The sequence below is a fragment of the Elephas maximus genome, chromosome 2 (assembly GCF_024166365.1).
Source record: "Elephas maximus indicus isolate mEleMax1 chromosome 2, mEleMax1 primary haplotype, whole genome shotgun sequence".
NCBI lineage: Eukaryota > Metazoa > Chordata > Mammalia > Proboscidea > Elephantidae > Elephas > Elephas maximus.
The window spans coordinates 135,192,809-135,218,657 of record NC_064820.1 but is presented as its reverse complement, the minus strand read 5'-3'; the positions used below and the strand labels follow the sequence as shown (position 1 = coordinate 135,218,657).

At 46.0% G+C, this 25,849-nt stretch overlaps 1 protein-coding gene across 3 annotated transcripts in view; it reads left to right on the top strand.

Moving 5' to 3' along the window:
• Nucleotides 1-18,911: 18,911 nt before the first annotated feature.
• The window catches only part of PRDM6 (PR/SET domain 6), a 142,077-nt gene continuing 135,139 nt past the window's right edge, over nt 18,912-25,849 (top strand). Inside the window, exons 1-2 of one of the 3 annotated variants that reach the window (XM_049873564.1) lie at nt 18,912-19,269; nt 19,754-20,342. In XM_049873564.1, coding sequence (XP_049729521.1) covers nt 19,769-20,342 — 574 coding nt within the window. In that variant the 5' untranslated portion in view covers nt 18,912-19,269; nt 19,754-19,768. Of the gene's footprint in view, nt 19,270-19,399; nt 20,343-25,849 lie in introns of those variants that run through there. The other 2 variants (XM_049873563.1, XM_049873565.1) reach the window with 2 other exon arrangements.

The following is a 25,849-nucleotide window of genomic DNA, read 5'->3' as shown; positions in this document are numbered from 1 at the left end:
TGTTCTTACTGATGACACTGAATTTTCCATTGTCTCTTTCCACAAATGAAGTCGATTTGATTCCTGTGCATTCCATCCAGTGAGGTCCACGTGTGTAGTCGCCAGTTTATGTTGTTGAAAAAAGGTATTTGCAATGAAGAATTCACTGGTCTTAGAAAATTCTTTCGTGCCATCTCTGGCATCGTTTTTATCATCAAGGCCATATTTTCCGAGTAACAACCCTTCTTTGTTTCTAGCTTTCTTATTCCAATCACCAGTAATTATCAATGCATCTTGATTGCACGTTTGATCAACTTCAGACTGCAGAAGTTGGTAAAATGCTTCAATTTCTTCATCTTTGGCCTTAGTGATTGGTGTGTAAATTTTAATAATGGTCGTATTAAACTGGTCTTCCTTGTGGGCCTGTGGATATTTTCCTATCACTGACAGAATTGTACTTCAGGACAAATCTTGAAATGTTCTTTTTGACGATGAATGCAACACCATTCCTCTTCAAGTTGTCATTCCCAGCATAATAGACCATATGATTGCCCGATTCAAAATGGCCAGTACTAGGCCATTTCAGCTCACTAATGCTAGGATATTGATGTTTATGTGTTCCATTTCATTTTTGATGACTTCCAATTTTCGTAAATTCATACTTCCTACACACATAATGCTTTCCTATTTTTAATGGATGTGTGCAGCTGTTTCTTCTGAGTCATGCTACATCAGCTAAGGAAGATCTGGAAAGCTTAACTCCATCACATCATTAAGGTTGACCCTACTTTGAAGAGGCAGCTCTTCCCCAGTTGTATTTTGAGTGCCTTCCAACCTGAGGGGCTCATCTTATGGCACCATATCACACAATGTTCTGTTCATAATTTCATGTAAGTGAGATTATACAATATTTTCATTTCGTATCTAACTTATTCCACTAAGCACAATGTTTTCGGTCTTCATCCATATGGTAATATGTATCAGAACTTCATTTCTCTTTATATCTGAATAATACTCATTGCATGCACATACCATGTTTTATCCATTCCTCTGTTAATGGCCACTTGGGCTGTTTTCACCTTTTGGCTATTGTGATAATGCTGCAATAAACAGTGATGTACATGTACCTGTTTGAGCTTGTTTTTTTTTTTAAGTAAGCCATTGAATCTTTAAGAAAAAAAAAACAAAACAAAAACTGATGCCAATTTAATTTCTATCACCTGCAGTTAAGAGTCCTAAGTAATATAGCTAGACTACATCAGCCTTGATTCTTATTAACACCCTTCTTAGCCTCTGGGAACAAATTCCAGCGGTCCTCCATCTTCATATGCACCCGGTCATTCACAGACTTACGCTAACTTGATCCTCTCTCCGTTTTGTCAGGGAGAAGGGAGTGGAGGGGCCCATGCCACCCTCTTTCATAACTCTGCATCTGGAAATGAGAAGACAATAACAAGTAAAAAGGCACCTACACAAATGAAATAAAACTTTGCTGAACATGCATGTGCTTCCAATCAATTTTTGCCATGAAAAATCATTTTGAAAATGCTTATGCTCATGTTACAAAAGCATTTTTTTGGCTAGTGTTGTAAAGCAACCCCTGGAAATTTGTAAGAGACTGTGACCAACAGACAACCTTGAATGTGACAGAATAGTGGTGATGGTCCTATGGAAGAGTTTACTAGAATGCTTGGTCTTCTCTGCTGACTCCAAGACACACGTTTGTTTGGAAGAAAAAGTTGTGAGAAATGCTTCTGTTCAAAATCATTTGTGTATGAAGCAAACCTTAGATTTTGAAATCTATACTTAATCTATTAGGTTGCTGTCAAATAAAATACTTGTTGACCCAAACATATGTTTCAACTGAAAAATGCTCGCCAATGTAGACAGACAGGAAGGAAATGTCCAAAACGCAGTCAAGCTTGATGATATTTTTTAAAGTCAGATTGTTAATCACTAAATTTTCAAAATATTAATTTTCCAGTTAATATTCCAGTGTCACTTGCCAACTACTGTATTGTGAAAATGGGCTAAGAGTGTATTAGTTCTATTTAAGAACCTAGCAGTCTTATCAATGCAAAAATGATTTTTTTTTTTTGTCTCAAGAATGTTGAGTCAATTTTCTATAGTTTCATTTCTTTCCCTTTTAAGGGAGATTAACCATTGTTAATCTGTAAGGTAACAATGGCACAGTGCATTGGGCAAATCTGCTGCAAAAGACCTCCTTAAAAGTGTTAAAAAGCAAAGACATCACCTAGTGCACTAAGGTGCACCTGACTCAGGCTACAGTATTTTTAATTGCCTCATATGCATGTGAAAGCTGAAAAAAGAATAAGGAAGACCGAAGATGAGTTGATGCCTTTGAATTGTAGTGTTGCTGAAGAATATTGAATATACCATAGACTGCCAGAAGAATGAACAAACCTGTACTTCAGAAGTACAGCCAGAATGCTTCTTAGAAGTGAGGATGGCAAGACTTCGTCTCACATACTGTGATCGTTAAGGTTGTGTGTCAGCTTGGCTGGGCCATGATTCTTGGTGGTTTGGCAGTTATGATGCATGTTGGCAGTTGCGTAATGATGTAATCACCTCCATGATGAGATTTGATATGATATGATCGCCTCAATGATGGGATCTGCTGTGAGTAAGCAGTCGGTTGAAAGGGAGTTTCCATGGGGATGTGGCCTGCATCCAATATAGATGGACTTCCTGGCAAGGCTCAGGGGCTTTTGCTCACTCTGGATCCTGCAGCTGGCTCCTATTTTTCTGACCTTCGGTTCTTGGAACTGGAGCTAGAAGCACACCTGCCATCTTGCCTGCTGATCTTGGGATTCAGCAGTCTCTGCAGCTTGTGAGTCAGAGGCCTGCTCTCTGAACTCCCAATTTTAAGTTCACCAGCCCCTGCAGCTACGTGAGTCAGGAGAAGCCTCCAGTCTGACCCACGGACTTGGGACTTCCCAGTCTCTGCAACTGCAAGAGCCATTTCCTTAATATTAACCTCTATATATATGTTTTACTGGTTTTGCTTCTCTAGGGAACCCAGTCTAAGACACATGCTTTGAACATATTATCAGGATGGACCAGTCCCTGGACAAGGGCATTATGCTTGGTAAAGTAGACCTTCAGTGAAAAAGAGGAATCCCTCAATGAGATATAATGATACAGTGGCTGCAACCATGGGTTTGAGCATAGCAACGATTGTGAGGATAGAGCAAGACAGGGCAGTATTTCAGTCTATTCTAGATGGGGTTGTTACAAGCTGGGACTGACTCGATAACAACTAACATCAAGTCTGTCTGTAAGGATCCTTGGACATTCTAAAACATTGATATTCTAAAATATTTTCCTAGTTTTTTTTTCCAGAAAGATATGAATCACTAGTGTTTTGAATGTCTTTCAGCTTCATTCCATATTTTTCTGCATAGTTATTTATAGTTTAAAAAGAGGTCAGAGGCGGGCCAAGATGGCTGACTAGGTAGAAGCTACAGCGGATCTCTCTTGCAACAAAGACTTGGAAAAACAAGTGAATTGATCACGTACATGACAATCTACAAACCCTGACCATCAAACACAGAACTAAGGAGTTGACCTGAGTGACAGGGGAATGAAAAGCAGTGGCCGCTTCTGGAACTGGTGTCCCCCACCACAGCCTTGAGGCCTCATGGTTCCCTGGTGCCAGAGTGGTTGGGCTGATCATAGCTTACTGAGATGGGGCAAGCATGGGATGCAGCCCTAACCCCTAACCCCCTGGAGTAACCTCAGCAGAGACTCAGCCAGTGCAAACAGGCTGCACGCTGACGTGGCTGACAGGAGAACGAGAACCCACGGGGAAGCAGTGACGGTTTTCAGAACATAGAGCCAGCATCCCAGTCAGAAAACCTTGGTGCTGGGCTTTGGACTAAGTGCAGAGGAGCAGATCACAGCTTCCTGAGATGGCGCAAGCACGGGACCCAGCCCTAATCCCCTGGAGTAACCTCGGCCAGAAACCCAGTCAGTGCATGCAGGCTACACACTGACATGGCTGACAGAAGAAGGAGAAATCACAGGGAAGCAACGACTGGTTTTGGAGCCTGGAGCGCAGCACCCCAGCCAGAAAACCTTGGCGCTGGGTTTTGGACTAGGAGCGGAGGAGCTGATCATGGCTTCCTGAGATGGTGCAAGCACGGGACACAGGCCTGACCCTCAGGGGCAATCTCGATCCAGCCAGTGCACACGGGCTACACATTCCTCTGGAATCTCAGATAAAATGGTCTTCACCAAACCAGATAAGTAACTTCATCTATATTGCCATGCTACTCTCTTCTATCTATCTGATCACTCACCTTCCTATCCCAGGCGGCTTCATTAAAGTTGGAATTTCCTGGGGCAGGGAGTGAAGCACTCTGCGATTTTTTTTTTTCTCTAACCCATTCTCCTGGCCTAAGAGAAGCAGTAATTAACAATCCAGGAGAGAAAAATCCTTCCCTGACTTCCCTAAACTGGAACAATAATACAGAACCAGCTCTAGTCAAGCAAAAGAGATCCACAGTCTCTGGCTTTCATCCCTACAGAGAACCAGGTGGCTATTATAATGCAAAGGCAATTCTGATAGAGAACTGACTGTAGTTGTTTTAGTGAAGCAGTGGAAAGACAAGTTTTGGAGGTCTGATACCTCTCTAGGTAATAAACAGATACCTCACTGATCCACAGCAGAGAACTGAGGGCTGGAGCTCCACCCACACCACCTAGCCACCTGCTAAAGGGGTCTGAGGATAGTGATGCTTACCAATCTTTAGAGGTACAAGCATTGGGTGCCTAAGGTACAGCAGCAGAGCCCACCCACCAAAGTGCTCTGGGAATAGAGACACTTCTGCCTCACTGGCACGTGGGGGAAGGCTGTCAGCATCCTGCCCTGCTTGGAATGTGACCCCTTGCCACTACTAGAATCTGGTGCATACAACCGTCACCACTACTCCTCTAAATTAATAGGTGAGAGCCTACACCACACACTAGGTGACCCACAATCAGCACACCTAAGCTGATTCTATTCAAGAATAGTGAATGGACTCATAGGCTCATATATCTGTAACAGCTCAAACCAGCTGGTAATAGGACATAAGTGACTCAAAGGCTACAACAATCAAGATAGCGCAATCTAGGAGCCCATCTGGGTATACTGAAACAAAACAAAACAAGAAGATTAAACTCAGTGAGCAAATATAAATCATTACAATATCTTATAGATGGCTTGGAGACAGCAGTTGATATCAAATCACGTAAAGAAGCAGACCATGATTGCTTCTACAAATCCCCAAACTAAAGACTCAAAATCTTTCCCAAATAAAGATACAATCCTGGAATTGCCAGATGTACAATATTAAAAAACTAATATACAGAATGCTTCAAGACATCAGGGATGACCTCAGAAATGAAATAAGGCAATCTACAGAAAAAGCCAAGGAACACACTGATAAAGCAGTTGAAGAAATTAAAAAGATTATTCAAGAATATAGTGAAAAAATTAATAAGCTGCAAGAATCCATAGTGAGACAGCATTCAGAAATCCAAAAGATTAACAGTGAAATTACAGAATTAGACAACTCAATAGGAAGTCAGAGGAGCAGAATTGAGGAACTGGAATGCAGAGTGGGGGAGTCAGAGGATAAGGCAATTGATACCAATATAGTTGAAGAAAAATCAGATAAAAGAATTAAAAAAATATGAAGAAACCCTAAGAATCATGAGGGACTCTATCAAGAAGAATAACTTGCGTGCGATTGGAGTTCCAGAACAAGGAGGGATAACAGAAAATACAGAGAGAATAGTTGAAGATCTGTTGGCAGAAAACTTCCCTGGCATCATGAAAGATGAAAGTATATCTATCCAAGATGCTCATTGAACACCATACAAGATAGATTCCAAAAGAAAATTACCAGGGCATATTATCATCAAACTTGCCAAAACCAAAGATAAAGAGAAAATTTTAAAAGCAGCCAGGGATAAACGAAATGTCACCTACAAAGGAGAATCAATAAGAATAAGTTCAGACTACTCGGCAGAAACCATGCAGGCAAGAAGGCAATGGGATGACATACATAGAGCACTGAAGGAGAAAAACTACCAGCCAAAAATCATATATTCAGCAAAACTCTCTCAAATATGAAGGTGAAATTAAAACATTTACAGATAAACACAAGCTTAGAGAATTCACAAAAACCAAACCAAAGCTACAAGAATTACTAAAGGAAATTCTTTGGTCAGAAAATCAATAATATCAGATACCAGCACAACACAAGGTCACAGAACAAAACATCCTGATATCAACTCAGATAGGGAAATCGCAAAAACAAAATAAGATTAATTTAAAAAAAGAAAAAAAATGCTCAAAACAGGGAATCATTGAAGTCATTATGTAAAAGATTACAATAATCAAAAAAGAGGGACTAAATACAGGAGGTATAGATCTTCCATATGGAGAGGAAAACAAGGCAATATAGAATGATACAAGTTAGCTTTTTACTTAGAAAAATAGAGGTAAATATTAAGGTAACCACAAAGGGGTCTAACAATTCTTTACTGCAAAAAAAAAAAAAAAAAAAAAAAAAAAACCAAGATAAACATGACAACTCAACAAAAATAAATTCAAATACTATGAAAATAAGGAAAACACAATTTACAAAGAAAAACTCAGCACAAAAAAGTGGAAAAATGAAATTGTCAACAACATACAAAAAAAAGGCATCAAAATGACAGCACTTAAACTCATACTTATCTATAATTACGCTGAATGTAAGTGGACTAAATGCACCAATAAAGAGACAAGAGAGTCTCAGGCTGGATAAAAAAAACATGATCTGTCTATATGCTGACTACAAGAAACACACCTTAGACTTAGAGACACAAATAAATTAAAACTCAAAGGATGGAAAAAAATATATCAAGCAAACAGTAATCAAAAAAGAGCAGGTGTGGCAATATTAATTTCTGACAAAATAGTCTTTAAAGTTAAATCCACCACAAAGGATAAAGAAGAACACTACGTAATGATTAAAGGGATAATTTACCAGGAAGATATAACCATATTAAATATTTATGCACCCAATGACAGGGCTGCAAGACACATACAACAAACTTTAACAGAATTGAAAAGTGAGATAGACACCTCCACAATTATAGTAGGAGACCTCAACACACCACTTTCGGTGAAGGACAGAACTTCCAGTAAAAAGCTCAGTAGAGACACGGAAGATCTAATTACTACAATCAACCGACTTGACCTCATAGACTTATACAGAACACTCCACCTAACAGCTGCAAAGTATACTTTTTTTTTCTAGTGCGCACGGAACACTCTCTAGAATAGATGACATATTAGGTCATAAAACAAACCTTTGCAGAATCCAAAACATCGAAACATTACAAAGCATCTTCTCAGACCATAAGGCCGTAACAGTAGAAATCAATAACAGAAAAATCAGGGAAGAGAAATTAAATACTTGGAAACCGAACAATACCCTGCTCAAAAAAGATTGGGTTATAGAAGACATTAAGGAGGGAATAAAGAAATTCATAGAATGTAACAAGACTGAAAACACTTCCTATCAAAACCTCTGGGACACAGTGAAAGCAGTGCTCAGAGGTCAAGGTATATCGATAAATGCACACATAAACACGAAGAAGAAAGAGCCCAAATCAGAGAACTGTCCCTACAACTTGAACAAATAGAAAGCAAGCAACAAAAGAATCCATCGGGCACCAGAAGAAAACACATAATAAAAATTAGAGCTGAACTAAATGAATTAGAGAACAGAAAAACAATTGAAAGAATTAACAAAGCCAAAAGCTGGTTCTTTGAAAAAATTAACAAAATTGATAAACCATCGGCCAGACTGACCAAAGAAATACAGGAAAGGAAACAAATAACCTGAACAAGAAATGACATGGGCCATATCACAACAGACCCAACTGAAATGAAAAGAATCATATCAGATTACTACAAAAAATTGTACTCTAACAAATTTGCAAACCTAGAAGAAATGGATGAATTTCTAGAAACACACTACCTACCTAAACTAACACAATCAGAAGTAGAACAACTAAATAGACCCATAACAAAAAAAGAGATTGAAACGGTAATCAAAAAATTCCCAACAAAAAAAAGCCCTGGTCCGGATGGCTTCACTGCAGAGTTCTACCAAACTTTCAGAGAAGAGTTAACACCACTACTACTAAAGGTATTTCAAAGCGTAGAAAAGAATGGAATACTACCTAACTCATTCTATGAAGCCAGCATATCTCTGGTACCAAAACCAGGTAAAAAAGACACCACAAAAAAAGAAAATTACAGGCCTATATCCTTCATGAACATAGATGCAAAAATCCTTAACAAAATTCCAGCCAATAGAATTCGACAACATACCAAAAAAATAATCCACCACGACCAAGTGGGATTATTTATACCAGGTATGCAAGGTTAGTTCAATATTAGAAAAACAATTAATGCAATCCACCGTATAAATAAAACAAAAGACAAAAACCACATGATCTTATCAATTGATGCAGAAAAGGCATTTGACAAAGTCCAGCACCCATTCATGATAAAAACTCTCAGCAAAATAGGAATTGAAGGAAAACTCCTCAACATAATAAAGGGCATCATTTTATTATGAGTTAGAATCTACTTGACGGCACCAGGTTTATACAAAGCCAACAGCCAACATCATCCTAAATGAAGAGCGCCTGAAAGCATTTCCCTTGAGAATGGGAACCAGACAAGGATGCCCATTATCACCGCTCTTATTCAACATTGTGGTGGAAATCCTAGCCAGAGCAATTAGGCTAGACAAAGAAATAAAGGGCATCCGGATTGGCAAGGTAGCTAATGGATACATGAGGAAATGCTCACAATCATTAGTCATTAGAGAACTGCAAATCAAAACTCCAATGAGATTCCATCTCACTCCAACAAGGCTGGCATTAATCCAAACATCACAAAATAAATGTTGGAGAGGATGTGGAGAGACTGGAACACTTATACACTGCTGGTGGGAATATAAAATGCTACAACCACTTTGGAAATCGATTTGGCGATTCTGTAAAAAGCTAGAAATAGAACTACCATACGACCCAGCAATCCCACTCCTTGGAATATGTCCTAGAGAAATAAGAGCCTTTACACAAACAGATATATGCACACCCATGTTTATTGCAGCACTGTCTACAATAGCAAAAAGATGGAAGCAACCAAGGTATCCATCAACGGATGAATGGATAAATAAATTATAGTATATTCACACAATGGAATACTACGCATCGATAAAGAACAGTGATGAATCTGTGAAACATTTCATAACGTGGAGGAACCTGGAAAGCATTCTGCTGAGTGAAATTAGTCAGTTGCAAACGGACGAATATTGTATAAGACCACTATTATAAGATCTTGAGAAATATTTTAAACTGAGAAGAACACATTCTTATGTGGTTACGAGAGGGGGGAGGGAGGGAGTGTGGGGAGAGTGTTATTTACTGATTAGATAGTAGATAAGACCTACTTTAGGTGAAGGGAAGAACAACACTCTATACAGGGGAGGTCAACATAACTGGACTAAAGCAAAAGCAAAGAAATTTCCTGAATAAACTAAATGCTTTGAAGGTCAGCAAAGCAGTGGCAGGGGTTTGGGGACTATGGCTTCAGGGGACATCTAAGTCAATTGGCAAAATAAAATCTATTAAGAATACATTCTGCATCCCAATTTGAAGTGTGGTGTCTGGGGTCTTAAATGCTAGCAAGCGGCCATCTAAGATGCATCAATGAGTCTCAACCCACCTGGATCAAAGGAGAATGAAGAACACCAAGGTCACAAGGTAATTATGAGCCCAAGAGACAGAAAGGGCTACATGAACTAGAGACTACATCATCCTGAGACCAGAAGAACTAGATGGTTCCCGGCCACAACCTATGACTGCCCTGAGAGGGAACACAACAGAGAATCCCTGAGGGAGCAGGTGAACAGTGGGATGCAGACCCCAAATTCTCATAAAAAGACCAGGCTTAATGGTCTGACTGAGACTAGAAGAATCCAGGTGATCAGGGTCCCCAAACCTTCTGTTGGCCCAGGACAGGAACCATTCCCCAAGCCAATTCTTCAGACATGGATTGGACTGGACAATGGGTTGGAGAGAAAGGCTGATGAGGAGTGACCTACTTGCACCATGTGGACACTGGAGACCGTGTTGGCATCTTCTGTCTGGCGGGGAGATGGGAGGGTAGAGGGGGTTAGAAACTGGCAAAATGGTTGCAAAAGGAGAGACTGGAAGGAGGGAGCAGGCTGACTCATTAGGGGGAGAGTAAATGGGAGTATGTAATAAGGTGTACATAAGTTTATATGTGAGAGACTGACTTGATTTTTAAACTTTCATGTAAAGTACAATAAAAATTATTGAAAAAAAAAAAAAAAGGTCAGAGAATCATAGCTTGTACCCTCCAGAGTCAGGAAATGGCATTGCCAATTTCACTGTGCAATTTCTGCTGGGATGGTGGCTTCTTTCCGGAGCACGCCACTGTTTTTCAATTGTCTTAATTGTGAGTTGATTCTGACTTAAACCTGAGCATATTAGGTCAGGACATTGCCATAAAAGCATCTTTCTCAATCTATGGAGTACAACAGCAGGATGCCCAAGGTGATGTATCCCTGGCTCTTAGAAAGGAAAAAGGAAAGCCACCTGGGAATCCCAGGTTATTTGTATCCCCCCACCTCACCATTGCCGTCAAGTCTATTCTGACTCATATTTGTATATCCAAAAACTCAGTATAGTGGCCCTATATTTGGGTCCTTGCTTAGGCAGTCCGCTTACCTAGAATGCATTTCCTCAGTTCTGCTCTACTCAGCAGAATCCAGAAAATCTTCATGACCCATCTTGTTTGTGAACCTTTGCTTGATCATCCCTCAGCCTAAAGTGATGGCTTCCCCTTCCGACCTCTAATGCCACTACCGGCTCTAGAGCCTAGGAGTTGGAGAGGGAATACTGGATCTCCAAAAGATTTCCCCAAGCCTGGCACTCACTGCGCATGATGCTTCGGCTTGATCCTGGAACAGTAATTCCTGTCTGAGCCCTCCACTTGACACTTAGTGAGCATCAGACCGTCTTGCTGTTTTCACTTTTTGTTTCCTGTGCATCCATCGTATCTTTCCATCTGTGGAGTAAGATCACTGAAAACAGAGGCACCACAATTTAGACCCTTTTTGTTTTCTCTGCAGCAACCCTCACTGTGTCTTTATTTTGGTCTAAAGACATGTGTTCCAGTTGCAAAAAAGGAAACTGAGAATAGCTTCTTTCTTTCTTCAACGGAGAGGCTCTTACACAGAGAACCAGACTCACAGAAATAATACAATAAAAACAGGCCTTAGTCGTCTGGGGTCTTAAAAACTAGCAAGTGGCCGTCTAAGACGCATCAATTGGTCTCAACCCACCTGGAGCAAAGGAAAGTGAAGAACACCAAAGACATATGGTAAAGATGAGCCCAAGAAACAGAAAGGGCCACATCAGCCTGAGACCAGAAGAACTAGATAGTGCCCAGCTACCGCTGATCACATCCCTCACAGGGAACACAACAGAGAGTCCCTGAAGGAGCAGGAGAACAGTGGGATGCAGATTTCAAATTCTTGTTAAAAGACCAGGCTTAATGGTCTGACTGAGACTAGAGGGACCCTGACAGTCATGGTTCCTAGACCCTTTGTTAGCCAAAGGCTGGAACCATTCCCGAAGCCAACTCTTCAGACAGGGATTGGACTGAACGACAAGATAGATAATGGTACTGGTGAGGAGTGAGGTTCTTGGCTCAAGTAGACACATGAGACTATGTGGGCAACTCCTGTCTGGAGGCAAGATGAGAAGGCAGAGGGGGACAGGAGCTGGTTGAATGGACACAGGGAATACAGGGAGGGGAGGAGGAATGTGCTGTCTCATTAGGGGGAGAGCAGCTAGGAGTACATAGCAAGGTGTGTATAACTTTTTGCATGAGAGACTGACTTGATTTGTAAACTTTCACTTAAAGCACAGCAAATAAATTAAAAAAAAACAAACAGGTCTTAATGTCACCCTGTAACCCCCCAGGTCAGAGCAGAGGAAGGGCACCAATTTAGCAAGGAGAGTGTATGATGAGGGCAGGCACATTTTACAGGGTTCCTGCAGATGTAACAGCCCCTGGAAGAGTGCGGCCCTGTTTCCTCAGGCTGCCCTGGAGAGAAGGCTTCAGGGCCCACTCTTTTATGGAATAAATAGGAGAAAGAATAAATACAAGCCAGCCTGGCTCTTAAAGGTAGTTGCCAGGCACTCAGGGACAGGGAGCCCACAAATCTTTAGAAAGTGAATCAACCCTAGCATATGTTCCTTATTTCAAATGGATGCACTGTAATGTGCTTGCCTCATCCTGATTATAATTTAAGGCCTACAGGTTTCGACTGTTTTTTTTTTTGAACTTTAGATGAAAGTTTACGAAACAAACTAGTTTCTCATCAAACCGTTAGTACACACATTGTTGTATGACATCCGTTAACAATCCCACGACATGTCTACGCTCCCCCTTCTCAACCCTGGCTTCCCTATTACCAGCTTTCCTGTTCCCTCCTATCTTCCAGTCCCTACCCCAGGGCTGGTCTACCTCTTTAGTCTTGTTTTTTTCCATGGGCCTGTTCAATCTGTGGCTGGAGGATGAACCTCGGGAGTGGCCTCATTACTGAGCTGAAAGCGTGTCCTGGGGCCATACTCTCAGGGTTTCTCCAGTCTCTGTCAGGCCAGCGAGTCTGGTCTTTCTTTTTGAGTTAGAATTTTATTTTACATTTTTCTCCAGCTCTGTCCGGGACCCTCTATTGTGATCCCTGTCAAAGCAGGCAGTGGTAGTAGCCAGGCACCATCTAGTTGTGCTGGACTCAGTCTGGTGAAGGTTGTAGTAGATGTGGTCCATTAGTCCTTTGGACTAATCTTTCCCTTGTGTCTTTAGTTTTCTTCATTCTTACTTGCTCCCGAAGGGGTGAGACCAGTGGAGTATCCTAGATGGCCGCTCACGGCTTTTAAGACCCCAGATGCTACTCACCAGGCTTTGATTAATTTAGAGAACAATCTGATGACCAAAGGTAGACTGCGTTTTAACCAGGTAGCATTTGCTAGAAGATCTTCAGAGGAGATTGTCCCAAAGGAGTTTGTCTCTTGTACATAGTATGTGCTCATTAAATCTTATGTATAGCTTTTAATTTGTGGGTGACTTAGGCTAGGTTCATCTATTCTTATAGACTCTTAGAAAAATGTAGGGATAAATTCTTAGGGGAAGGGTGGATAGGGAGGAGGTAGGGAAATATATGGTTCTCCAAAAGGATAGTTCTCCTTGTTTAATTATTTCTCTTTTCCTTTTCTTGTCCAGGCTTTAAAAGAGAAAAAAAGAGCAGCTATTTTTCACGTGCTGGCTATTCGTCATATATCTATGAAATGGAGCTGCCCCTGATAGGTTTTAAACTCATGAGGCCTTGCAAATTATAATAGCTGATTTCCCTGCAAACAGAAAGGAAATATCTAGAGGCTTTTCTGGGAGAATGAAAAGTCTCCAGGGATTGGTAATGGACAGTAGAGCCTTTCACTTCAAGGTCAGTAGGTCAAATCCAAATCAGGCCTGTGGTGGCTGAGAGGCATTGTTTGAGTGACAGCTGTTGGGTGACCAGGGTGAAAGGAGCTAGAGAGTTCGGCTGCGGCTGCGTTTCAAGTGAACAGGTGCTGTCTGTAGCAGGCCTGGCGGGAGATGAAAGAAAGTGGTCAGAAATAGGCTAAACTTGGTCTCGGCCCCATCGGCAGTCTTGACCTGGCAAAGTGAAGAGCTTGTCTTCTGAGTAATGTTGTGACAGGAGGAAAGCTGAGGAGAGGGCATGTATAAACTGCTCAGGCCTCAGAAGAGGAGGGTGTGTCAGCTGAATGGTGAGGCTCATTTTGCATCATCTGGGGAAGGAGCTGACTTCCTTTGCGTGCTAAGCTGCCTCCTACCTCATGCGTCTCACTCCTCGCACCCTTTCTTTCCTATGGGTAGCTGGCACTGTTTTTTTATCACTGAGTAAGGAAAAATGGGTGAAGATGCAAAGGAATCAATGAGAAGACTGCAGTGATTGAAGCACAGTGTGGGTTTTCTTGTTTTCAGTGTCCTTATACGTTTCACACACCACACATGTAGGCTCACAGCATCCACAAGGTGGGGTATAAGGTGGGTGGTGGTGAGGGAAGTCAGGATTTGGTAAGTGCTTCATGGAAAGTTTAGGATAGAAAACAACGTTAGTTCCACCCCTTCATTTCACAGTTGAAGAACTGAGGCCCAGACAGTTTGGGGATAGATCAGGTCACTGGGTTAGGCTCCAAGTCACCAGCAACAAAAATGACTCCAACTGATGTAAATTGTGAACGGATGTACGGAAAGAATATCCATGAGTTCATAGCATCTTGAGGGAACAAGGCGGAAATAGGTGGGAGCAAAGGGAACCAAATGTGACTAGGAGCCGAGGGAGCAGAATTCTCACCCAGGGCCTTGAGGGTTCTATAGAAGGGGCCCCACTCTGGGCAGAAAACTGACATCCTCTTGCTTTAAATCTCTCGTCAAATTTCATTTTATGAGAAGCCTTCCCTGACCGCTATATTTAAGATGGTGACACCTTCCACCTACATGTACTCTCTTTTCCCTTTATCCTTTCTCAGTTGTTCTCCACAGCACTTATTATCATCTCATAATTACTTGTTTATTGTTCACTTTTTTTCTCCACTTGACAGAATATGAACTGCATGAGGATCTAGACTTTGAGTTTTGTTTTAATGCTATGCCTGGAGCCCTGGTGGTGCAGTGGTTAAGAGCTTGGGTGCTAATCAAAAAGTCTACAGTTCGAATCCACAAGCCACTCCTTAGAAACCCTACAGGGCAGTTCTACTCTGTCCTTTAGGGTCATTATGAGTCAGAATCAACTAGATGGCCATGTGTTTTTTTTTGTTGTTGTTGTTATAGTCCCATTTCTGAGGCGATAGAGTATGTACCAGAGGATGCCTGTGAGTTGAAGAGAGGGCGTTCCTTTAGATTCCAGGTCTGGGTGAGTTTCCAAGCTCCTCCTTTGGGAAACTCAAGAGGTTGGGGAGAGGGTGCTCTCTTTCCAGAGCTTTCTTCTCCTTTGCTTGCAGGTCAAGGCCGTCAGTTAGATGGCTCTGCCCAGCTCCTAAAGCCTGGAGCAAAGTAGCTTTCTGCACAAGCATGAATGAACAGGTATAGAAGCAGGAGAAAGGACTACTGGAGGGCACAGTCCCTGTGCTGTTCGGATGCTACATTTTTAACCAAGTTTTTGACACAGCAGGCTAGAGGGACTTGTTCACTAACCTGGCTAAGGACTGATTTGTCCTAGCTGTAACCAGCCTTTCTTTCCATTTCCCCTTCTTTCCCCCGCCTCCCCTTTCTCCTGCAGCCCTTTTCCTCATCCATTTCCCCAGAAAATAAATCTCTGGGAGGAGGCTGGGAGAGTGGATCTCAGAGAGCCCTTTTGAATAAATGTCTATATTAATGAATTATTAACTCAGCCACCCGTGACCTTAAACCTACAAGCAGGAGCTCCGAGGGCAGAGAAGAGAGCTGCTGAATCCTTTATTGGAGTCCTGTCAAATGCAACCGACCATTTGTTCCCCTCCCCCACCAGGAAAAAATAATTAATAGGAAAGGCAAACTTTTTAATTGTATGTCAAATGAAATCAGAGGGTCTCCCGGACAGAACCCCCTGCTTCTTCTTCTGCCCTTCCTGCCATTCCCTGTTCCCTCTGGCCTCTGGCTCTTCTCTTTTCCTCAGAGCTAAGGGTACAATGGGCTTTCTGAGGATAATTTTAGAGAAAAAAAATGCTTGAGAAAATGATGAATTTGGGTAGTTAATTTATCGATCCTGGCTCTTCTTCCCACTTGTTTTATTTTAGAGGTCATTAATCAATGAAGAAAAACACCACCGTGTCCCCCCGTTTGCATTTAATACACTCTTGCTTCTTATTTATTCCTCTGGAACAAATTCCCAGCAAATATTCGCCCATTGATTTGGGAGCGATGGATTTTTATAAAGGTTTGATCGCTTCCTACGTGGTCAAAGTGATTTGTTTCCGTGGTCATCTTTTAAGTAATGAAGAGAAGGGGACAGATTTGAGGGGTGCGTGTCCTTGCGGTCAGTGGGATGACACTTTCTAAACCCCCGCCCAGACCTGTTAGGGTGGTGGTGATAAAGCGGGTCCAGGGTTAGCTGACTGAGGGCGAAGCGGCCCCCCGCAGCGCTTGTCAAACCTCCAGCCAACCGCTGTTCCCGCCCGCGCGGCTGGCAGTGGTGCGTCCTGGGGTGAGAGAACTGTGGCGACCTCTGCCCCAGCCAGCCCCGCCAGCCTCCCCGAGGTCAAGGTCAGAGCAGGGGTCCATCCCAAAAGCCTGCTGGGGAGGGGCTGAGGATGCCCAGGCTCTCGCTGCGCTCCCCTCGCGACTTTTCTCGCACTTTCTGGCTTCAATGCTCTCAGCGCGCTCCCAAGTAACTTTTGCTCGCCTCCTTCATGCCAAGTCCCTATGCCGTCTGGGCTCTAGGGTCCTGTCGCCTGGCGTGTGACCTAAGCTTCTGGGACGCCTTCGAATCTGGCGGGCCGGGCACACTATTCGCAGATATGGGAGGTGTGGCTCTGCTAAAGCCTCTGCTTCTACTTGGCCGCCCAGCAACCAAGTCTCTTCCACGATGTCCCCTCCCCCCGCCCCCCCCCCCCACCCTGCTGAAGGTCAATCCTGACAGAATTGGCAGAGATTTTCCTAGGGTGGACAAGCCCCTCGCTGATCTGGGTTTGAATCGGCCTCCATCACTCATTAACAGAGTGACCTTGGGCAACCTACTTAACCTTCCTGAGCCTCAGTGTTCCCATCCGTAATATGGATGCTAATAATAATGCCTTCTTCCGCATGGTTGCTAGGAGGACTAATGCACTAGAAGTGCTTACCCGCGCCTAGCACGTTGCGAGCGCTCACTAACCCAACAGCTAATCTTTTTAGAACTTCCGGGCTTCCCAGAGTATGCGCGGCATGAGGCCTCAAGGAGCAGCTGCTATAACCAAAATTTCAAAGCCTCGAGATTTTCGTGTATGTGTGTGCATGGCTGGGGGCGGGAAGGGGGGTGGGTTTCTTTGGGGAACCCAGTCCTGGGGGATAGAGGGCATGGAAGAAGGGGGCTTGGGCAGAAACGTGGAGGTGGGCGGCGGGGCTGCTGCCACAGCGTCCTGGCTGCTGCCACAGCGTCCGGGCCTCCACCTCCTGCGCTCCTAGTCTATTCCAACGAATGGAGAAGTCAGCGCTGGGCCGAGAGAGTGTGAGAAAGAGAGTTTGTCCTCTCGTAGCCCGACACTCTTAGGAAATTCTGAGAGTAGATTAATTCAAACGGGCCTAGAACTTCATTCTCCCCTCCTGGTGGAGTTCGCTCTGTGCCTGCGGAGACCTCTTGCTTAGTCTCAGGGTCCACGGTACCGTGGTTTTTCCCTCGTGATGTTTGCCTTAACTTAGGTGCTATCAATCTGTCTCGGAATGACGGATGACCTGGTCACAACGACGCCAGTCAAAACATTTTCGTTCCAACTCTGTTCCAGCCAGCATCGAGGCATCCTGCGTGAGAATGGGACAAAATCTAAACACCGCATTTCCCAGGCCGAGACAAAATGAGTGGTGAGGAGACAAAAAGCAACGAGGTGAATGCAACCAGAAAAGAATGGCTTTTCGAGTATTAATTATGCAGAGTGGCGTGTATCAAATAAGCTGGGTTGTTTGGGAAAAGACAAACGCCATTTCTTCCCTTTGGAGCTCCGGTGATAGGAAAGCTCCTGAGCCATGGATCAATTTCGTACACTCTCTCCATCCCCTTCCCTCGCTGAGTACCCTCGAAAAGAAGGCGGAACTGGAAACTGGAGCCTAATTTGACAATGTGCGGCCACGCACCAAAGGGCGGCCTGAAGTCTCCAGGGTGGGCAGGGGGAGGGGGTAGTTGCTGCATCTTGCACGCGAGGTTTTGGGGCGAGAGACCTGCACACGACTCAGCCCCCAAGAGTGGAAGGCAAACAGCCCATGTGTGGAAGCAGTTGTGCCACCAGACGTAGCTCTGATACTTGCCTCCGGGTGCCAACAAGGAGAGGGTGCAAGTCCCCAGGAACACAAGCCTAGAGGGAATCGCTGAGCACTAGGCAGTGTGCAGACTCCATTGCAGCCGCCTCCCAACCTCGCGGACATGCTTGAGTCCCACGGGGACCAGCCACCCTTTGGAGATCCTCGGTCTCACTCCTCCCAACTCAGCGAAGCCTGCCTCCTCGGCCGCCTACTGAAGGTTTCACTCCAGTGTGCAAGCCCTCCCGCCCCGCCCCCGACTTTTCTCCTTTGAGGATCTATGTAGGAGGTTGCGTGGTCGGCGAGTCGTCTCTAGCACCCTGCAGCACTCCCGGAAAAACTGACTGGGCGGAAGTACAAACCCAGTCCCGGGAATCGGTCCGCTCGCCAGGCCGCGCGCGCCTGCTCTGGTGCGGACGCCCGAGCTCTTGCGGTGATGGATTCCGGTTTCCGCGTTTCCTCTGCTTTCAGAATTAGAGCACTGAGCGGACACCTAGAAAAGACAACTCCTGGGCAGAAAGAGACAACAGGAGAGCAGGAGACGTCATGCCAAAAAAAGTGGGGGTCAGGGGGATGGAGGAGGTGCGGGAGAGGCGCGCGGGCTGAATGTGGATCCAGCCGAGTTAGAACTTCCTTTTTCCCTCTCCCCTCCCCTTCGCTCTTCTTGCATGCCTTCCCACCTCCCTCCCCCATCTCTTTTTTTTTCTCTCTCTCTACACACACACACACACAGACGCGCACACACACACACACACAGACACACACACTTGTATTTTGTGCTGTCGTAAAACCCACGTGTCCAGCCAGGAGGTTGCCAGAGCGTGGAGTCGAGGAGCCGGGACGCGGCGGCGGCCGAACGCAGCAACCCAAGGCGGCTCTGTTCCGCGCCCGGATACTCCCGTGCTCCCGTGCCCGGATACTCCCGTGCTCCCGTGCCCTCGGCCGAGCTTTCCTCTCGCTCTCCGTGTGCCTCCGGATCCTTCAATCGCGGCCCGGGAAGGTCCCGGGCGGCCCGAGCTCTAGGGCTCTCCTTTCGCACTGCCCCAGGGACATGTAGCGCTCCCAGGGCGCACACCCTCCCGCACGCTCACCGAGACACAGGCACGCACGCATTCCGCCGGTAGCTCCGAGTTTTCAGGTGAAGCGAGGTTTGTCTGGGTTGGGACTTACAGTATAAGGTCCCGTGGGTTGGGAGGCTGGAGGTCCCGGGCTGGGGGCGGGGGGCGAGACCGTCCCGCCTCCTGGCGCGGGAAGACGAAGAGGCTCCGGCGCTGAGCCACTCCGGTTGGGGTCGGCTCCGGGCGCTGGCTGCAGGCGGGGGCTGGGTCCAGTAGCCGAGTCTTAAGGGGAGGTGTCCTCTTGTCGGGCTCTAGTCGTGCAGGGTGGGAGCTGGACGCTGCGGGCTCCGAGGCAGGGCGCAGCGCACGCTGCTCTCTCGCTCAGCGCCGTGGCTCCGGAGAAAACTTTGCGCCCAGCGGAGTTGGAGGAGGTAGTCGTGGAGCCGAACTGCAGCTGGCGGAGTCTAGGGGTTCGGGCTCTGGCTCCAGGGTCCAGTCGGCTGCCCTCGCCGCCCTTCTCGCCCCAGGTCCTGGCCCGGCTCACGCGCCCCTCCTTCCTGCCTTCTGCCCCTAGCTCGAGGCGTCGGATATGCTGAAGCCCGGAGACCCCGGCGGCTCGGCCTTCCTCAAAGTGGATCCAGTTTACCTACAGCACTGGCAGCAACTCTTCCCGCATAGCGGCGGTGGCGGCCCGCTCAAGGGAGGCAGCGTCGCGGGCCCCTTGGGCCCACCGCAGCCCCTCCAGCCGCCACCGCCGCCGCCGCCCGCAGAGCGTGCCGAACCCCCGCCGGACAGCCTGCGCCTGCGGCCCTCGCCGCTCTCCTCCGCCTCTTCTACCCCGGCCTCCTCCTCCACCTCGGCCTCCTCCTGCGCTGCCGGCGCTGCCGCCGCTGCCGCGCTGACCGGTCTCTCGGCCCTGCCGGTAGCGCAGTTGCCAGTGTTCGCGCCTCTGGCCACCGCCACTGCGGAGCCACTGCCCCCCAAGGACCTGTGTCTCGGCTCTGCCTCGGGCCCAGGGCCCGTCAAATGCGGCGGCGGCGGTAGGGATGGTCGGGGTGCCCAGCGCTTCCGCTGCAGCGCGGAGGAGCTGGACTATTACCTGTACGGCCAGCAGCGCATGGAGATCATCCCGCTCAATCAGCACACCAGCGACCGCAACAACCGTACGTAGCCGCAGCCGGCGCGCTTGTCCCCGGGCCCTGGCGCTGGAGGGCGCGGGTCAGAGAGGCGGGTCCGGGGTGACAGGGGTTGACCTACTGTTCCAAGCTGCGGGCCCAGACCTCCCAGCCTGCCGCGACAAAAGTTTTATGGCGTTTGAGAAGGAAAACGGATGGGTGGCCGGCGGTACCTCGGGTTTACCTTCCCTCCCCCCTTCATCTTCGCAGCCCTAGGTGTTTTGGACTAGACCAGGGCATACAGATCTCCATCCTCTTGCTGGACAGTGCCTGGGGCGGATATAATGGCAGCACGCGACAGGGAGTGCCGGGGACGGGAGTAGCGAGCCTAAGGGGGACGAAGGAGAGACTCTCATCTTTCTGGGAAGCATGAAGGCTAGGGTTAGTTTCTGCTTCTCTTTACCCAGCCTCTGGAGTTAACGGCGTTGGCTCTTTTTCTGGCCTCGAGGTTGACCAGAGACCGACCAGGAGCTGCGAGCTGCCCGGAACTCTTTGGAGGACATTGGGTCAGTCTCTCCCTGCAGGCAGGCATTGTTCTTAGGTCTGTTATTTATCTGGAAGGGAAGGAAAAGAAAAATTGTCTGCTGCTTAAAGAAAAGAATTTTTTTTTCTGCTTAGTGATATAAAATTTCGGACTTCAGAACAGGATGGTTCCCTGAGGGTTGTGTATTCCACTCCGCGCGCTCTTGACGTGCAAATGTTCGCGATCCATAGCCACGTTTGTTGGTTTATTTAGTTTTAAAAAATTAGAGTGACATAGTAATTTAGTAAAACAAGTTTACTCCCCCCTTCCTCCAAGTAAATGGCAAATGGCTAATTAAGCGTCAGGATCGTCTAGCTTTGATTCCTGTATTAAGTCCACACGCTTGTCACTAGTTGCGTTTTGAGATTTAAAGCAAAACTGAAGGAAAACTAAGAGTATGTATTGCTTTGTATCTGCTTCTTTTTGGTAATTTATGAAGTTATGATATGTTTACACCTAACATTTTGGGACATTAAAAATACTAAATATACTTCAGAGATCTCTGGAGATAACATTAAAGCAGGTTAAGAGAGTAAAGTTCAAAGCAAGACAAGATTTGAAAGATCAACATGGATTCCGCTATTTTCACCATCTCATTCCTTCATCTAGCTTCTCTATGAGGTATGAGAAAAGTTGAGCCAGATATTTATTATTATTCTATTTTAAGGAAGTCTCTTCTTGCAGGATGTCTATCTACTGCTTCTTCTCCATGAATTTCTTAATTCGTTGTGAAACCAAAATAACTCCAGGTTATAGCAACTTAAAGGATTTTCAAAGTTTCTTTGGTGAAAAGATATTGAGCATCAGCCTAGGGAATGAAGTGTACTAATCTCTTCATGATTATTGGAGATAATTGTTGTGATGGGAATAATTATTACCAACAAAAAGAATAGTTGTATTTACTTTTTTCCTTTCTATAGTTTGCATGTGAAGTACTGGTTTAAAATGAGATTTCCAACACGAGTTTCCTCTGTAGTTAGAAGACTTGTACTTCAGTTTCAGAAAATCTTTTAAAATTATATTGTCTTGAAACGGACCTCAAAATGCTTATCTCCGATGGAATATCTTGTATTCATTGCTTTTCAAAGCAGTTCTTTAAAAATGTGAAATAAAAAGATATAAGAAAAATGCTTTAACAGAGGCGTTTTTAACCACTAAGTTAAATATAGTCATTGTGTGCTAGGAGAGCTTCATCACCTTGCAATTTCTCTTCTGAATTAAATCAGTAGTGGAAAAGACACCAGTGGTGCACCTCAAAGCCCTGGCTATACGCTGAGATGCCTATATTGTTTATAATGCAGTCTTGAGATTTAATGCATTTTAACTAAGAGAAAACCTAGATTAATCAGAGAAGGAATTGGGATGGATTCCTAATAAATATATGGCTATTGAACCAGTTTATAGCTTAGGTAACTTTTTTCCTCTGGTTGGGGGAAATTAATTATGATTTTATTTAAATTACTCTTGTTCCGTTAATCTTCTGATAGTTCATGTCGAATCGACTGGACTGCTTCAATGTGTGAAGTGCAGGAGGCGAAGAGAGAAGGGCAAGAAAATCAGATTGTGCTATTAGAGTTACACCTCACGTTGCTTACTAATTAAATGGCAATTGAGAATGAAAATGGAAGGCTGAGGTAGCCCTGTGTAATGCTGGGAAAGGAGATCTCTCCTTGTTTCAGGAATTTCTCTGGGCAAATGTAGGCACACTTTTGAAACCATAACATGTGTGTTTTACAAAGATGAAATGAAAAGTGATTGAGTTTAATCTAAATAAGTGTTCCAAACAAATCAGAAATGGAGAGGTTGAGAAACTTTTTTTTCTCCCTTTGCAGGGGAAGTTGGTGTGTTTGTTAACTTGAAAGACTATGAAAAACAGAAGCTTTTCCTCATTCCCATGTTGGATATGGGTGAGGAGGATGAGGGGGAGGGCGTGGAGCAGCTATTAATTTATTATGCATCCATTTTCCTAGTTTCTGTTTTAGTCTTTTGTCATCCCTGTCAAAGAATTCTGTGACATGACCACTCAGTATTGCTTCATTTTGTCACTTTGTATTTGAAATGGGCATTGAATTACCTTTTTTTTTTTTTTTTTCCTTACAAGGCAAAGAAAGGGACCTCCTGTTTCTCCCTTTTCCATAGGAGAGTAATTTTGCCTGGGGTCAGCTATTTGTGACAACATTGCTCTGTCAAAAAGGGACCCAGAAACACTCTTATCACCTTGAAACTTTGCTGGCATCTATGGCAGATGCCGTAATGAAAGAGGCTTGTAGCTCTCTTTCACAAAAAGAAACAAAAAAACTGTACAACTTAGCTTGGATGAGCTCTCCCAATAAACCCCTGTTATCTAACTCATATCAATGTATTGTGTGAGTGAAGTACACTTTACACTGAAGCTCCAAATACTTAGCTGCCTCTTCTCTCTTCTGTTTAAAGTCAAGTGGTGCGTTGTGTAATATAATGGGGGATGCCTGTCTTGTATTACTACCCTCATCTGCTGCTGGGTACCCTGAAGCCACAGATTCCCTCAGGTTCTGTTGCAGCGGCCTCTCCCTGGGCTCTGTGAGTTAGTTGTCTGAGACCCTGTCACTGTCTTTGGAAGGTAGCAAGAGGAGTTCGCTGGTGTGTGCCTGGCGTTTGATCCCAGGTCGTCTCTCTGCTGATCCAATTAGTTTTTCATACCCCCTTTTCTTTTTTTCTTTTGTGAAGGTGTACCTCTCTGGTAGAAAATTTTTGTAGGAAATTTGGACCCAACCCTAGCTTGTCCAGCTGAGGGGAGAGTACTTTGGGGTTGGACAGAGATAACAAAGGAGGATAAGTGTTTTCCCTTCTTCCTCCAGTTTCTTCCCACCTTGTTGAAATCTTGGATCTATCGGGGAACCCTGAGCCCAGCGGCCTAGCAGCAGACTCTCTGCCACCGAGGCACAGCCTCTGTGTCCCTCCCACTCAGCGGCCCCGCGGTCAACGGCTTGTGAGCGACTTAGATTTCAGACATGGTCCCTGATGGGAGGGAGGCTCCGCATCGGTGTGTGGGCTTTTGTGTTGTTCTGTTTTTCTTTTTCTCCGTTTTATGTGTGCAAGCCCAGCCCTATTCCGTAACACATATGATTTAGCTATTTACATCATTCGTTATCTAGCGCCCTGAAACTGAACATAGAGCCATATATTAGATTGAGGTTAGAAGAGGTGGCGACTGTTTATTTAAGGTGATAAAATGGTCCATCAGCAGTAATCGCCATCGATATGTGCCACCAGGAGATGAAGGATGAGGGGACAAGCCACAATTAATTGCCCTATAGTTTTGTAGGAGAGAGTGGAGCCAGCCCAGACCCACTTCGATCTCTTCTCTCGGCTCCTATTCATCATCTTCGCATCGTATATGGCGGCCGCGCTGGGGCAGGGGCCGGGGAGGTTTATCTCTGCGCGATATTCTCTCGCCCTCACATATTGGAGCTCCCATTTATTAATACAGTCATTGGGAGACAAATAAAATCCACATTTCCTCCCGCCCCCCTCTTCTCCTCCTCCTTTTATTTCTCCTTCTTGGTCCCAGGGCTAAGCCGGGAGCCAGACTCCGCGGGGAAAGCCCAGCGCGTCTGCGATTGGCGCTGAGCTTTAAACTCGCGCAAAGAGTCCTCAAGAAAGTTCCCTCGCAAGCTGGACGGTCCCTCAGGGCCTTGCGGGGCTAACCCACCTACTCTCTGGATCTGCTTTTAGACCCGCTCCGGGGGTCTGGAATACCGCTGCCCAGTGGAATGGGCGCTAAGGACGGTGGTGCGCGGCTGGGACTTCGGAGTGTGGGTGGCGGTGGCCACGCTTGATCTTGGAAGAGATCCCTTTTCTGGCAGGAAGCGGGCGAGGCCTTCAAAAGGCAGCCTTAGGTGCGGAGGCCTCCTGCCGGCGGGGGCCTGAGCGCCCTTCTCCCTCTCTCCGCCCCATCTCATCCAGCCTAAGGTGCAGGCAGGGCCGGGGGAGAGCTCAGGCTGGAGCCCAGGGGCGTGAACCCTAGGACAGGAGGCTTCCAGACTACGTGCTCCGCCGGCCCCAGTGCCTGGCCCGGCAGCCCCCACACCCCCGGCAACCCCACGGCCGGTGCCGGCGGCCAGGACGCACGCGGCGCGGCGCGGGAGGGCTTCCAGCAGGCGGCGCTCCTGGGGCTGCGGCGCCGGGCGGGGATCGATGAGCGCCGACCTCTCTGGGCTTGGCCTGTGGGACTACGAGCCGCGACCTAGGCTACGGTCGTGAAGGATTTACAGCCCGAGCGGGTACCGCCGCCCAGGCCGAGAGGCAAGCTTTTCAGCTGCTCCTCGGTTCCCTTGCGGGAGGGCGGGCGAGGGCAGGCGAAGGCCAGGCATGGTGGACGCTCCACCCCGGGCGGGGACTCCGCTTGGGTCCACACGCGCCTATCGGCCTCCACAGACGTCCAAAGCCCTGAAACATTTTATATTTCCCCTTTGCTAGAAGGAGAAATGAAATCCCAGAAAGGAAGCCGTGGCCTACGTTGTATCCTTTAACATAAAATACATCCGTTTTCAGTTACAGAAGTAGTATAAGCACTTGTAAAACTTTCAAACGATACAGAAACCCACCCACTGCCGTCGAGTCCATTCCGACTCACAGCGACCCTGTAGGACAGAATAGAAATGCCCAATAGGGCTACTAAGGCTGTAAATCTTCAGGGAAGCAGACTGCCACATCTTTCTCCTGCCCAGCGGCTGGTGTGTTCAAGCTGGTGACCTTTCGGTTAGCAGCCAGCAATTAACCACTGCGCCACCAGGGTTCCAAAATACAGACGGATATAAAATGGAGAGTGAAAGTTTCTCACTCTACTTGTCCTGGTCTTCTGAGGTCAGTGGGTGAACAGGTTTGTGACCTAGTGATACTCCCTTTCCTTATCCAGGGACACAGACAGGTGGATTAATAACAGATGTATTCAAGATAGAAGTCCACAGGGATCTCTTATATTCCCTTCTGC